General features: G+C 40.2%; 2 protein-coding genes across 2 annotated transcripts in view; both read left to right on the top strand.

The window, feature by feature from the left end:
• Positions 1–2475: 2475 nt before the first annotated feature.
• On the top strand, positions 2476–3421 carry LOC311047946 (GTPase IMAP family member 7-like; the record flags this gene model as incomplete). Its single annotated transcript, XM_084060896.1, has 2 exons — positions 2476–2514; positions 2730–3421. Exons 1-2 carry the CDS (start codon positions 2502–2504, stop codon positions 3419–3421), a joined length of 705 nt encoding a protein of 234 aa, XP_083917022.1. The 5' UTR covers positions 2476–2501.
• A 4044-nt stretch (positions 3422–7465) lies between these two features.
• The window catches only part of ankrd27 (ankyrin repeat domain 27 (VPS9 domain)), a 64570-nt gene continuing 56845 nt past the window's right edge, over positions 7466–15190 (top strand). The window contains exon 1 of the mRNA XM_084059012.1: positions 7466–7586. The gene's annotated coding sequence lies outside the window, so the exon portion shown is untranslated. The remainder of the gene's footprint in view (positions 7587–15190) is intronic.

Genomic DNA, 15190 nt, shown 5'->3' on the forward strand with positions numbered 1-15190 from the left:
TCAAGAAGGTCTAACAGGATAATATTAGTTGAGATCTCAAATAGAACTACATTTGAATCTTAAAATTGTATACATGTACTGTATGTATGTATGTATGTATGTATGTATGTATGTATGTATGTACAGATATAGATATCTGTCACGGTCCGCTCCTCGGGCCGTGGACTTTGATGTTATTATTTAGACCGCCATTGCCCTTATATGGTCGTGGACACTTTAGGCCTGTTCTGTAAGGTCTTGGACTTATTAGGCCTTTGTTCTGTTCTGCATGTAGTCTTGTTATTCTGTTACTCTGTTGTTGTTGCCCTGCTGATGTTCTGAACCTTATTTTGTAGTATTGTTTCCTGTTGTGCCTAGTTACTGTTACCTGTCTTGTCTCACCTCCCTGTTGATTAGTCATGTTCTCCTCCTGTGTCCTCTTAGTCCCTCAGCCTATCCCAGTGTTGATTGTCTGTTCAGTTCACCTGTGTCTTATTATTTCCCTGTCTATTTAAGCCTGTGTTTGCACTTTGTACTTACTTGTTCATTGTCTTATGTTGCGTGTAGTTTGCTCATTGTTTCAGTTCCTGTTTGTAGTCCTACCTTTGAGTTAATAAACCCTTTAAACTGACCTGTTGGCCTCTGTCTCTCCTGCACTTCGGTCCTACAATCCTGCCCTGACTCAGACCGTGACAGATATCCAAATAAATGAAGTTACAGTATAGTTAACTCTTGAACCTTGATTAGATCAATCCTTCATTGTGTTATTCCTACTTTGCTGTCACAGTATCTTCCTTGATGCAAATGTGACTTTGCCTAATCAGGTCACATAATCCCTTCACAGCATTTATAATGAACGGCCTCTCTTCATGTAAACAATACAGATAGATCTCTGATCCACTGAAGGAATTGCACACTGAAATATATAAAAAGACAGGGAGACACCAGAGAAGAGTAAGTGAGTGAGCTGGTCTATGTTGATGAACCTTCATAGCCTGTCTTTCCTCTGTCTCTCCAGACCTACATCAGGATTTACACATTGAAACAGGTAAGACACTGAGACCTCTTATATCTTTTCGTAACATGCAGATGGGAAAGTGTGACCTAACCGGTGACACTTCCTATGAATCCTGTCTACAATACCGTATACAGTAAACATACTTTAAAATGCACTATCATCTAAATAACACTGTATGAGAACTCATAAATAAATAAATACACATAATGCTTTATAACAATAATTATAGCACATTATAAATAATTTAGTATAGACTTTTTCGAGTATCATAATTACTGGTCACTTATAGACATGAAAAGATCGCAAATCAATAAATGCAGATTCTAGATGCATGGTAGTCAATTGACCTACATTTTCCTTTTTTCCCATCTACTAAAGATCAGACAGACACTGATTTGTTGCAGTTAGTTAATCAAGTATCATGTATTCATGTTTGAAACTGGGAGGACTCTACTTTGACAAAAAAAAGGAACTGTGCAATTGTAGTTTGTCTATGATGATTGCCATTGACAAACAATGTATGGCAGTGTTGATTTTATGTGAAAATCTATTGGGCACCAAAGTTCTAATTAAACAAGCTATTACAAAAACTTACAAGAACAGCATTCAGCATATAATTAGTGTACAGGCTACATTATGCTTCATTACCACACAAATCATCCAAACTCATAACTAGCTTTAGATTCCATGACCTAACTCAATGCAATATAGTATCAAATACTGTGCAATAAATTGACAGTTATATCCACAGGCATAATTGAGAAATGTCAAACAGGAAAAATGTATGAATCAAATCTAAATTAATGAAGAGTTCGCAATGTCAGTGAGTAATGTCAACAGTAATGTAATTTCCTAGAGGCATGAAGTTGTGTGATGTAGTTAGCTATCCTAAACTCAGTTCAAGTATTGTCCATTTGAGACACACAGTAACTTTTCCAAACACAAGTTACTGTTTGTTTCCACACAATACAAACCAAGCAGGTGGTGCGTAATGAAGCCTAAATGTGAGAGGTGTTATTACTCAATGACTTACCTATCACACTTATTTCCACTGATAGGTTCTCCCTGCAATCAATACACAGTTAAAGAACCACTACAACGATCAGGAGGGCCGTCTAATACTTTTCCTGTCTTCAGGTGAGTGATGGAAATTAATGTCAAGTTCCGTAACTTCTACTACTTCATCATCATGCATGTCAAATGTCCTGCAATAGTTGTCTGTCGAGGATAACATGAACATAATTGACAATATGCTAAATAAAACAATTTATTATTACGGAAAAGGCCGAAATGTTATCTTTTTTTAAATTTTGAGGCTTTGGAGCATTTGTAACTTTTAAGAAGTACCACTCTTATAAGACGACTCCCCTGTTTACAGTATAAAGAGTCTATTATTCTGTTATTCTACTGTTGCTGCATTTAGAACATCATCTGTCTTATAAGAATATCTGTTGCTATAATCATACCGCCCTCTCTTACAGAGTAACAAAAACACAAGACAGAAATGAATTCGACAGGTACGTACTCCCTCACACACACACGCACGCACGCACGCACGCACGCACGCACGCACGCACGCACGCACGCACGCACGCACGCACGCACGCACACACACACACACACACACACACACACACACACACACACACACACACACACACACACACACACACACACACACACACAGACAGTATGAATGTAATCATATCTGTTTTTTTCCATATCATTGAAGAATTTCGGGTGGTGCTGGTTGGAAAGACTGGAGTTGGAAAGAGCGCCGCTGGAAACACCATCCTGGGTCGTGAAGCATTTGAATCTGAATGTGCGCCTGCATCTCTGGCAATAAACTGTAAGAAGGTCAGAGCAGTAGTGGATGGTAGAAACATCTCTGTTGTTGACACGGCAGGATTGTCTCACACCAGATTTAATAACGACAGAGTCATTCATGAGATCAAACAGTGTATTTGTTTAGCTGCTCCTGGTCCTCATGTTTTCCTGGTTGTGATTAGACTGGGAAGCTTCACAGACGAGGATCAGAAATCTGTGGAAATGATTCAGGAGGTATTTGGTCCAATGTCAAACGAATACACCATGGTTCTCCTCACTGGTGGTGACCTGCTTACAGGTAAACCAGTTGAAGACTTTTTGAAAGCGAATCCAAAACTACAAGAACTGATCAGCAATTGTGACAACCGCTACCATGTCTTTGACAACAAAAGCAAGGATCCCTCTCAGGTCACTGAGCTGCTGGGGAAAATCGAGTCGATGGTGGAGGATAATGTAGGAACCCACTACACCACTGAGATGTTAACAGAAGCAGAGAGAGCAATAAAGGAAAAACAAATACGTATTCTTAAAGAGAATGCACTTGAACAGAAGGTGTTCACCTTCAGAAGGTGCAGTTGCTGTCCAAGAAGATATTAATCTATACTATATATTTAAAATCGTGGTGAGGCCAAAATCTCTTCTGCCCGATTCTCCTCTGAGTCTGGAGCAATTGATCTGAATTTGCACACAGCCATTGACCATTGTGTTACACACACACACACGCACGCACGCACGCACGCACGCACGCACGCACGCACGCACGCACGCACGCACGCACACACACACACACACACACACACACACACACACACAGTATTTTCTAGTTGCATTATCAACATTATTTTAATTAGTGGTAGCCTGCTGGTCATTGTCAGTCATTTCTCTGTGTATTCCAATAATATGCTTTGTAAATTATTATTTGTCTACAAACCATACAAACAGAAAATGTTCAATGCGAAAACATAATAAAATCATCCCAATTATTATTAATGTTTTTGCGTAGTATTGTATATTTGTCTGTCATTTCATGTTTCGATTAATTGAATACAATGGACTCCAATGGAAACAAGTCATAGCGCTTTCTTGGGTATAATCTTCTTAGCAGACCTTGTATTGAGTACTTTCCTGTGCTTTTTGTTTTACAAACTGCAAATAAAGTATTCAATCAATCAATCAATCAATCAATCAATCAATCAATCAACCAAGCAAGCAAGCAAGCAATCAATCAATCAATCAATCAATCAATCATCCCATACAGGCTTCGGTCTGGCAGAGAATAACAATGTTGATGCTCCATTCTCACCAGCAGGTGGAGTCGTACACCAAGATGGAATAAAGCAGAATTGGAAGCTTATTATGAATGTGTCTGAAACAGGGGTCATCATCACCATGCCAGCTTGTGATGGACATTTTGATTTGAATATTTGAGATCTATTTAGCCACTGCCTTTTCATCTTATAGATCGTTATTCAAGAGAATAAGTCAATAGTTTAATAAGAATGAAAAAAAGATGACTTATGAAAAAAGAGTTTATGCACATCAAAACGTTTTATGGGACTTCAAATCCTGATGAAAACTTAATTGGCTTTGATATTTTTAAATAGAAACAATGTTTGAAATTTCGGTTCCTTAGTTTAATTTATTTTTCTCAGTTCTCTGTCTGCTGGAAATGTTTAGTCAAATCGTTTGTCCGCAAGTGTCTTTCCAAGATCCCTTTCTTCACCATCAGGTTGCTTCCCACAGACCCTGAAAACAGCGCCACCCTCAAAAAAATAACTTGGACACATCACTGTTAAATAATTGTAGGCCCATATCAAACCTCTCGGTCCTTAAGTAAAATAATTGAAAAGGCTGTATTTCAACAACTGAACAGCTTCTCAACACTAAACAATGGCCTTGATATCTCACAGTCAGGTTTTCGACCACACCCTAGCACTGAGACTACTCTGTCAAAGTTTTCAATGACATCCACATAAATACACACAGTGGCAAAATGTCAGTCCTAGTGATACTAGATCTCATTGATTAGACACAGTCGACCACAATACTAGACAGATTGAAAAACTGGCCGTGACTTTCCGGCACAGTTTGAATCATATTTAGAGCAGTGGTACTCAAACTTTTTCATGTCAAGGACCCCCAAATGAACACTTATTAGCCCACGGACCCCAATTTGAAAAGATATGCCAGGGACCCCCATAAGAGAAGATGTTTATGGCCCTATAGCAGTGATTCTCAACCATTTTGATTTCAAGGACCCCCAATTTGACATGCATTAGGCTATACGGACCCCGATATCCATCTCTGGGACCCCAATTTATGTTGTAAAATCAATGTTAATTTAACTCTGAGAGTGTACAAATGGAACCAAATGGACCCGTTTTGGTTCCATTTGTACACTCTCAGAGTTACAGACCCATAAGGGTCCATTTGGTTCCTATCCATCATTTAGCTGGGGACCCCCTGGAACTCCCTCAAGTACCCCTGGGGGTCCCCGGACCCCACTTTGAGAACCAACCATTTAGAGAACAGAGACTATTTTGTCTCTGTCTCTGCATGCAGAGTTCTGCAAGGATCCATTCTCGGGCCCCTACTAATATCTACATGCTCCCACTAGCTCAGATTATGGAAAACAACAAAATAAGCTAGAGGACTATATGGTCCAATACATCAGTGCTTCTCAAACATTTTCATGCCAGGGACCCCCAAATTGATATATATTTGGCCGCGGACCCCCATTTGAAAAGTGCCAGGGACTCCCAGAAGCACAGATTTGCTCGCTTTAAAATAAATATATTCAAAGATTTGCACGAATCTTCTCGATTTCTCAAAAATAGCAGATCTACAAGCTCGTAGTGCGGCACTAGGTGCCATGCTATGAGCTTGTATATCTGCTATTTTTGAATATCCAAAGTATAAAAGGTTAAAATTGTGATGCTATATTCACACATTTTGCTGGGGACCCCCTGGAACCCCCTCAAGGACCCCTGGGGGTCCCCGGACCCCACTTTGAGAACCAATGCAATACAAACACTGATTAAATGCAACAAATCAACAATTGGATGTGCCATAATTCTCTTCAATTAAACTGGCAAAACTGAAATAATCATTTTTGGAGGCAAGGAAGACAGATTAAAAGTCAGCGCCCAACTCCAATCGGTAATGTTAAAAACCTCTAGCCAAGCCTGAAACTTGGAGTATAGTCATGGACTTATGTATGGTACACCAATACATATGGCTGAGATTTCAGTTCGTTATTTATTTTTTCTCAGTTCTCCGTCTGCTGGAAAGCAGTCAAATTATGTGTGGTTTTGTCAGAAAGTGTCTTTCCAAGTTCCCTTTCTTCACTATCACTGCATAGTTCCCCCAAAAATAACTAGTTGTATACGATGTCTTTTGTCTCATGAAGTCTGTTCCCAAACTCATTCTACTGGTGTCTTGTCTCATTAGTTGTGGTTGAAAAATAGTAGTAGCTTAATAAACAGGTAACACACCTGTAACATACTGTAGATAATGCTGCCAGGGTCAATCCATCCATGTGTTAATTCACACAGTGGCGTGCACAGACATTTTGAGGGGCAGTCGCTCAAGTAAATTATACTTTTTTTTGTTTACTTGGTCCGCTCTTTTTTCCCTCTACACCTATACCTCTTTGCCAAAAATAGCCGATCTACAAGCCCACAACGCCTCGCGCTGCGAGGCGTTGTGGGCTTGTAGATCTGCTATTTTTGGCTAAAGTTCTCCTCAGAAAAGGGATGCTAGGTTTCGAGTGGTTATGGTAAAAAGAAAAATCATGTCACATAAAGATTTGGCGGACCCCCTGTAGTAACTCTGAGGACCCCCTAGGGGTCCCGGACCCCCTGTTGAAGACCCCTGCTGTAAACTGGGGGAAAAAAAACTTTTTTTCTTCTTTTTTTAAAAAGGGCACTTCTGGTGAAGAGGGCAAAGGGCAGGTGCTCTAGCACCATCTAGAGTCTATCTGTGCACGTCCCTGAATTCACACTGCCCCACTCATTTGTTGAGGTTCACGTTCAAACCGGCAAACATGAGCCTGGTTGGACGGTGGATGATATGAATGCATGTTTTTGTCAGGGCTTTCAAATTGCTCCACAATGGAAGAGCTCGTTTTCTGTTTGTCAAGGTACTGTAGTTTCAATAGTTGTGGTTTTCTTATAGTACTGACTCATCAGTTATTCATTGACCGTTGTAAAATGAGTTATATTTTTGAACCTTTATTATAACACAAATCTGGTCTGAGAAACAGTGGTTAATCAATGCTCCTTGTGGTGTTTACATGGTGATAAATGTAAGTGTATTATGTGATAATAATGATTAAATTAATCAGCCACTATATTGTCAGTTTTATTCCTTTTTTTCCCATGGGGTCTTAAGATTTGTTTAATTTGAGCTTAAATCTCAGCCCACCATATGCAACCATGTACACATTCTACTGAGACCCCTGATATCTGGCAACCCTGTGAGACCCCGCCCCTGTACAGTCTGTAGTACGCATTTTGCTGACTGACAACTCTGGCATCTGGCAACCCAGGCCATTATGCTGAGTAAGACTGGGACTTCTGGTATCTGGCAACCCTGTGCACTAGAGGAAAACCAGCTGATCAATGTGATCAATGGAGCCGACAGACATACAGACAGACAGACAGACAGACAGACAGACAGCTACTACTGTGTGGATTTGGACAACAATGCTGCTCCTCAACCTGAATGATCTGACTGTGGGAATAACTGGTTGTTAAAGCAGGTAAATGTCTTAGATTGCTCTTCAAACAGCACACAGGCTTGTTGCACTGCAGGGTCTGGTCAGTGTGAGGCTGTGGTTTGTAAAGTCACATTTAGGAGGAAGAAGTCTAGCCTAGAGGATCAAGGCTGTCATAGATGTATTTAATCCATTTTGATACATCGCAGATATATAAAAAAAAAGGTCTAAATCTCTAAAATAAATACATCTATGATTGATCCAAGGCTATAGGAAGAAGTCCACTGACACACAGACACATAGACACACTGACAGACAGACAAGAACCCAAGCAGGTTGCTAGCTGGTTATGCTAACTTGTAGCTTAAAGTGACATATGGGTGCTGCCTGTGATGTTGTTACATTGTGTCATTGTGTGTGTAGCTACACACACACAATGACACAATGTAACGTTTAGAACAAAAGAACAGCTTCGCCTTTATTATCTGATCTGACACATGTTCTAGTTGTGTTAATGTGTTGTTTTAAAGCTGTAGCTCAAACTTAGCCTGGCTAATAATGAAACCTCATTTATCTAGAACCCCGTTGTACCACGGTGTGTGGCTCGGCTAAATAAAAAAAGAACAGATCTATAAGCTATCAACGCGTTGCATAGCTTGTAGACTTTTTTTTGTCGCTAAAGCTACATTAATATAGCTATAGCTCTACTCTGAGAAAGAAGTGTGCAAAGAAACACAAATGATTAATAAACAAAACCAAAACAAAGCAGTTGATGCTGGATATATGTTTGTATTTAACATGTATAACATTAGAGATGAGTTATTATTACTTTGATATAAGTAGCAGGATGAATTAAGTCAGTTTTATTTGCAACAACACAACAATGTGTCTGTCTGTCTGTTTATCTATCTATCTGTATATCTATCTATCTATCTGTCTATGTGTCTATCTATTTATGTGTTTATCTATCTGTCTGTCTGTTTATCTATCTATCTGTCAGTAGATCTATCTGTCTATGTGTCTATCTATCTATTTATGTGTTTGTCTGTCTGTCTCTCTGTCTGTCTGTCTGTCTGTCTGTCTGTCTGTCTGTCTGTCTGTCTGTCTGTTTATCTATCTATCTGTATATCTATCTATCTATCTGTCTATGTGTCTATCTATTTATGTGTTTATCTTTCTTTCTGTCTGTCTGTCTGTCTGTCTGTCTGTCTGTCTGTCTGTAGATCTAACTGTCTGTCTGTCTGTCTGTCTGTCTGTCTGTCTGTCTGTCTGTAGTTCTAACTGTCTGCCTGCCTGTCTGTCTGTCTGTCTGTCTGTCTGTCTGTCTGTCTGTCTGTCTGTCTGTCTGTAGATCTAACTGTCTATCTGTATCTATCTGTCTGTCTGTCTGTCTGTCTGTCTGTCTGTCTGTCTGTAGATCTAACTGTCTGTCTGTCTGTCTGTCTGTCTGTCTGTCTGTCTGTCTGTCTGTCTGTCTGTCTGTCTATCTATCTATCTATCTATCTATCTATCTATCTATCTATCTATCTATCTCTCTATCTCTCTATCTCTCTATCTCTATCTGTATATCTGTGTCTGTCTATCTTTCTGTATATCTAAAATAGCTATATCTACATTGCTGTAGTGTACAAGTAGTTAAAGTGTAGTTATACTCTATCTATTATGTTATAATACAAATCTTAGCATTGTATAGAAGGTAAAGTATTGTTTATGTTACACCTGGTACAATTTACACTGAGCACCTAAACTCAGCCCATGTTGTGCCATAACCATACCTAGGTATCACGTCTATTTTTGGCATAATGTTGGCAATGCTTGAGTTGTTGTGGGCTATACCTGCCCCAGGCCAGTCCATCTGTATCACAGCATTCTGGTGATAATTCAACATGACACAAATTCTGTCTGTTACAGCAAGTGAATTATGTCATTAGAGTCATTTGGCCCGCTGTGCTGTGACATCGTTTTTGCTGCGGCTGCCAGAAATGTGTCATTCATGCTGATCATGGCTTTATTCTTTCAGACAGATGTACTGTCCACAGCATTGGTTCTCAAAGTGGGAGAACCAGGGACCCCCAGGGGTCCTTGAGGGGGTCCACACAGCTAAATGTGTTTGTACAGCATCACAAACATTTTAACCACTTTATCCAATTTAACCCATTAAGACCAGGAACGCATCTGTGTCACTTTAGATTTCTTAGGCTATTCAAAAATAGCAGATCTACAAGCTCATAGCGCGGCACAGAGTGCCGCACTATGAGCTTGTAGATCTGCTATTTTTGAAAAATGTTTAGATTTATTTTCAAAAAAACTGTTAGGATTTAGAAAACATTTTAAAGAATCGCCTCAGATCTTAAAGGGTTAATACATTGGCTATTCAAAAATAGCAGATGTACAAGCTCGCAGTGCGTCACTTTGTGCCGTGCTGTAAGCTTGTAGATCTGAATTTTTTCAGGGGTCCCTGGAACAAGACATTTTCAGATGGGGGGGTCCGTGGCCAAATATGAAAAAGTTTGAGAACTACTGGTTCACAGCGTGCAGTACATGGCATAAATCCTACTGTATAAGGCTTAGAGATTATGATAATCTTTAAGCCTTATACTTATAGTGGGGATGGGAGGATAATTGTTATTATAGTTCATCATGATAAAAAAATGCTCACAATAATAATGTTGCGGAGATTTTCATTTATGGTGAAATTGTTCCGTCAGACACTGGACCTGAGCTGGCTCTGTACTTGGATCGCTTTTTGTCCCGTCTACGCCAAATCTCTTTGCCAAAAACAGCAGATCTACAAGCTCACAGATGTGAGCTTGTAGATCTGCTGTTTTTGACTAATATTCCCGGCCAGAATATCGATGCTGGGGGTTCAAGTGGTTAACAAAAATGGCATTATAAGACTTTTAAGCATATTTTGATTATCACTATAATCTTATCGTTAATCACAATTATTTTGTCCACAATAATCATGACATGAAACTTTCATATCATCCCATCCCTAAAAATGGGTCAACAAGCTCTTTATTATCATAGAAATCTGGTCTGGCACAGATTTGACTCATAGCTGAGAGTGTTTGTAACCTGTTAGGGTCCATTCGGTTCCTAACAATTAGTCATTTAGCTGGAACATTATCTATTGAATTTCTGCCAAACCAAAAGGTTCATTTGGTTGGCATGGTGGTTTTCGGTATAGTCAAGTGTGGTGCTGGGGGAATTTGAACTTACTAGACCATACCCGGTGAAACGTCCTGTCTCTCTCTGTCCCCCTCTCTCTCCCTCCCCCTCCCCCTCTCTCTCTCTCTCTCCAGCCAGCAAGCATGGCCACATTCTTGACATTCTTTGACATAAAAATGCGAATAAACAGCTGAGATTTAGTGATATTGAAGAAGTGGCTGGACAGTTCCATGCACATGGTAATGGTCAATGGCTGTGCGCGATTTGAGAGCAATAGCGCCAGGCAGTGAGGAGAACAGGGCAGACGACGATTTTGTTTGACATAAAAATGGGAATAAACCGCTGAGATTTAGTGATATTGAAAAACGGGCTTCGGAGTTCCATGCGCATGGTGATGGTGAATGGCTGTGCGCGATTTGAGAGCAATAGCTCCAGGCACCGAGGAGAACCGGGCAGAAACGTGTTTGGGCTCACAGGTTTGGCTTCAGTGGTTTGGTCTCGGACACTAAACTACTACAGAGGTTACTAGAATTATAGGAGGATAAAGACATGCCAGTGGCTGATACTCACACAGCCTCTCTGTAAAGTGTACATTTCTGCTGCACTGGAGTCAGTTGTTGCACCACCTCACACTAAGTTCAAACTTATAGCCTAGTTATAGCTTAACCCATTCAATCCGGGGACGCATCTCTGTCATTTTAGATTTATTTGGCTATTCAAAAATAGCAGATCTACAAGCTCGTAGCGCGGCACTCGGTGCCGCGCTATGAGCTTGTAGATCTGCTATTATTTTTGAAAAATCATGAAAATGTGTGCAAATCTTTGAATATATATATATATATATATACATAACTGAAATCTTTGCTTCTGGGGGTCCCTGGAACAAAAATATGTTACAACTGTAAATATATATTTAAAGATTTGCACAAATTGTCACGACTTTTCTAAAAATAGCCAAATAAATCTAAAAATGACAGATACTTTCCTGGTCTAAATGTTTTTTTAAAAAGCCATTTAAGCTATATAACTAGGCTAAGTTTGAACTTAGTATGAGTTGGTGCAACTGGCTCCACTGCTGTTGTTTTTGACGTGTCATTTCTCAGCACCGGCATGTGAACGCTGCTCCGTCATGTTCAGAGACTTGATGTGTCACAAGTAATTGCCGTCATGTTTGTCTCCCCGTTCAAGCGGTCTCTCATTTTCCCCCTGCCATGATGTAGCTTAAAAATGGGGGGTGGGGGGGGGGGGAATTCCATTGGCTCCAGAAAATGTGCCGTGAGCCTGTGGATCACGAGTGGAGAGGAGAGGTTCTCCCCCGGTTGGGTTTCTTTAAGGCCCAGTAGACCAGGCAAAGTCACATGGCACATTCTTAACCCCTTAAGACCGGGAACGCATCTGTGCAACCACTTTATCCATATTTCATACTTTGGCTATTCAAAAGTAGCAGATATACAAGCTCATAGCGCGGCACCGAGTGCCGCGCTATGAGCTTGTATATCTGCTATATTTAAAAAAATCTTGAACATTTATTCTAATCTAATATTTGAATACATATTTTCAAAGCGACTATTTTTTAACAAAAATCTTTGCTCCTGGGGGAGTCCCTGGAACAACATATTTTGTGATGGGGTCCCAGCCAAATACATATCATTTGGGGGTCCTTGACATGAAAAAGTTTGAGAACCACTGATGTAGAAACGTTTTTTTTTTTTTAAACTATAGGATTTAGAAGATGTTTGTAGAATCCCCAGAAGCAAAGATTTGAGTTACAAATGTTTGCCTTAAAAAATATATATATATATTCAAAGATTCGCACACATTTCCATGATTTTTCTAAAATAGCAGATCTACAAGCTCATAGCGCGGCACTCGGTGCCGCGCTATGAGCTTGTATATCTGCTATTTTTTTAATAGCCCAAAGAAATCTAAAAAAAGGTCACACCGATGCTTTCCCGGTCTTAATGGGTTAAAGCGTTTTCTGATGCTGAGCAGAGATGAACTGTGGTGTGTGTGTGTGTGTGTGTGTGTGTGTGTGTGTGTGTGTGTGTGTGTGTGTGTGTGTGTGTGTGTGTGTGTGTGTGTGTGTGTGTGTGTGTGTGTGTGTGTGTGTGTGTGTGTGTGTGTGTGTGTGTGACGTTCTTCTCATCATCACGCTTAGCTTTACCACACACTGACTGTAGCTCAGTGTGTGAGGAGAACATATTATTCCGCTTTCTTCTGCCCACACAGCTCTCAAAAACCCTTTGCCTTGGCCTGCACTGCATGTGTGGCATCCACATGACAATACGTCTTTTGCGTCTCAGGTCAAGCAAGTAAGTTTAATGGTGTAATTCTTGAACGCTTTGGAATCCTTTCTCCGATGGAAGAGCCAGAGGTTGATATACAGTAGGACAGCATACCTTTTATTAAAGAGGGTGTAAGTGATATGTTTTTTTGTTGTTACAAATAGGTGTATAATAGCTCTATGTTCCCATAGTAATGATTGCTATATACTGTAGGGTGCTTGTTCAGTAAGAGGGGTCTGCCTGTCTCTCCAGCTCTTTAGTAAACAGAAAATACATTTTCAGGTTGGGAGGGATACCGATTTCATCCAATCAGGAGAGGGGACTCGTAGAGGATACAGGATAAACAAGTGACATAGGAAGTGATAACGGGGGGGGGGGGGGGGGGGACACGACTAATTGAATGAAATTGGTATCCTACCTGACAAAATATTTTCTGTTTTGTAAAGAGCTGGCGAGATGGGGGAGACCCGCTGTTACTGAACAAACACTCTATAGAAATGATTATTGTTAGAATATAGAGCTTTAACTTTTTAACAAAAAAAAAGTGTAGTTTTACTGAAACAATATCACTTCTTACAGCACCTTTTTAAGATATGGAACATACGATACTTTGAGAGTTACTGAAAGATGGATACAAAATGTTCAATGTCCTGTTAAAGGCTTGTGGATATAATACAACGTTTTATGTAAATACATTTTAATGAAATTAGGCCACATATTTGTATGACTGTGGGTCTTGTGTGGTAAATCCTTTCTCAACCAGTTAATTAAGAACGATAATATTGAAGAACGAATCAGTCACTTGAAATACGTTTTGTACAGTATAGGCCAAGTCTTGATTGAATCACAAAGAAACCTTCATGAGTCTGTGTCTGTGTTTCCTCATCCAGTATCTCTTGCCATGAAACAATGGATGGCCTTTCTTCTACAAGCTCCATATTGTTGCGTGTAGTCGGTTATGTTTTTCCATGCATATTCTTTTTAACGATTTTCACAGAAACATCCTGTGTCACAACAAGTAGTTTTATGACTGTCACAGTCACCCTTCCTCTCGTCCTCCTGACCCGATCGTTTACTTTCGTGTTGAATCACTTCAGCTCATTTCATTTCCTATGGAACCTAAAGGGAAACTAAGCCAATGTTTAACCTGAATCCCTTTCTTTTGATGTGAGGATACATTATATAATGTGGGGGGAAAAATACCCTATGTTTTCTGTGTATCTCTCTGCAAAATGTTGACAATGTGATATGATGACGTGACACTTCTCTTTTGAGCTGCACGGCTGTCTGTGAGATAACTAATCAGACACAAACAGCTGTCTTCCTACGTTGCTCTAGCACATTGGTTCTCAAACGTTTTCATGTCAAGGACCCCCAAATTGACACTTATCAGCCCGCAGACCCCCATTTGAAAAGATAAGCCAGGGACCCCCATTTAATGGCATTTATACCCCTGGGACCCGAATGCATATTATAAAATCAATGTCAATTTAACTCTGAGAGTGTACAAATGGAACCAAATGGACCCGTTAGGGTCCATTTGGTTCCATTTGTACACTCTCAGAGTTACAGAACCATAAGGGTCCATTTGGTTCCTATCCATCATTTAGCTGGGGACCCCCTGGAACCGCCTCAAGTACCCCTGGGGGTCCCCGGACCCCACTTTGAGAACCACTGCTCTAGCACTACTCTGAGCTGATGCTCTACAATTGACATTTTGTCTACTGCAAGAAGATGTGTTGTCTGCACCGCCATTAAAACTTGAGCTAACCATCATCTACCTACAGTAGCTAATCAACACACACTTAACCACTTTTCCCTTTTTTCAGCATTTTTCAGCAACTGTCCTGCTTCACACAACACAGACACACACACACACACACACACACACACACACACACACACACACACACACACACACACACACACACACACACACACACACACACACACACACACACACACACACACACACACACACACACATTAAAACCTGGGAACTGACCAGTACAACCACAGTCTAATACTGTTGTACTGGGAGCTGACCAGTGTTGTCAAGTCCGCTTATTATAAGCGACTTTGGGCTTGTTTTTCTGTAAAGTTGCTTGTAAATATTGTTAGTTGCCTTTTTTTGGGCTTGTTTCTAAAGTGTAGTTGGACCCCCAAATTAATATGTATTTGTCTGCGGACCTC

The sequence above is a fragment of the Gymnoscopelus microlampas genome (assembly GCF_963454915.1).
Source record: "Gymnoscopelus microlampas genome assembly, chromosome: 6".
Lineage (NCBI taxonomy): Eukaryota > Metazoa > Chordata > Actinopteri > Myctophiformes > Myctophidae > Gymnoscopelus > Gymnoscopelus microlampas.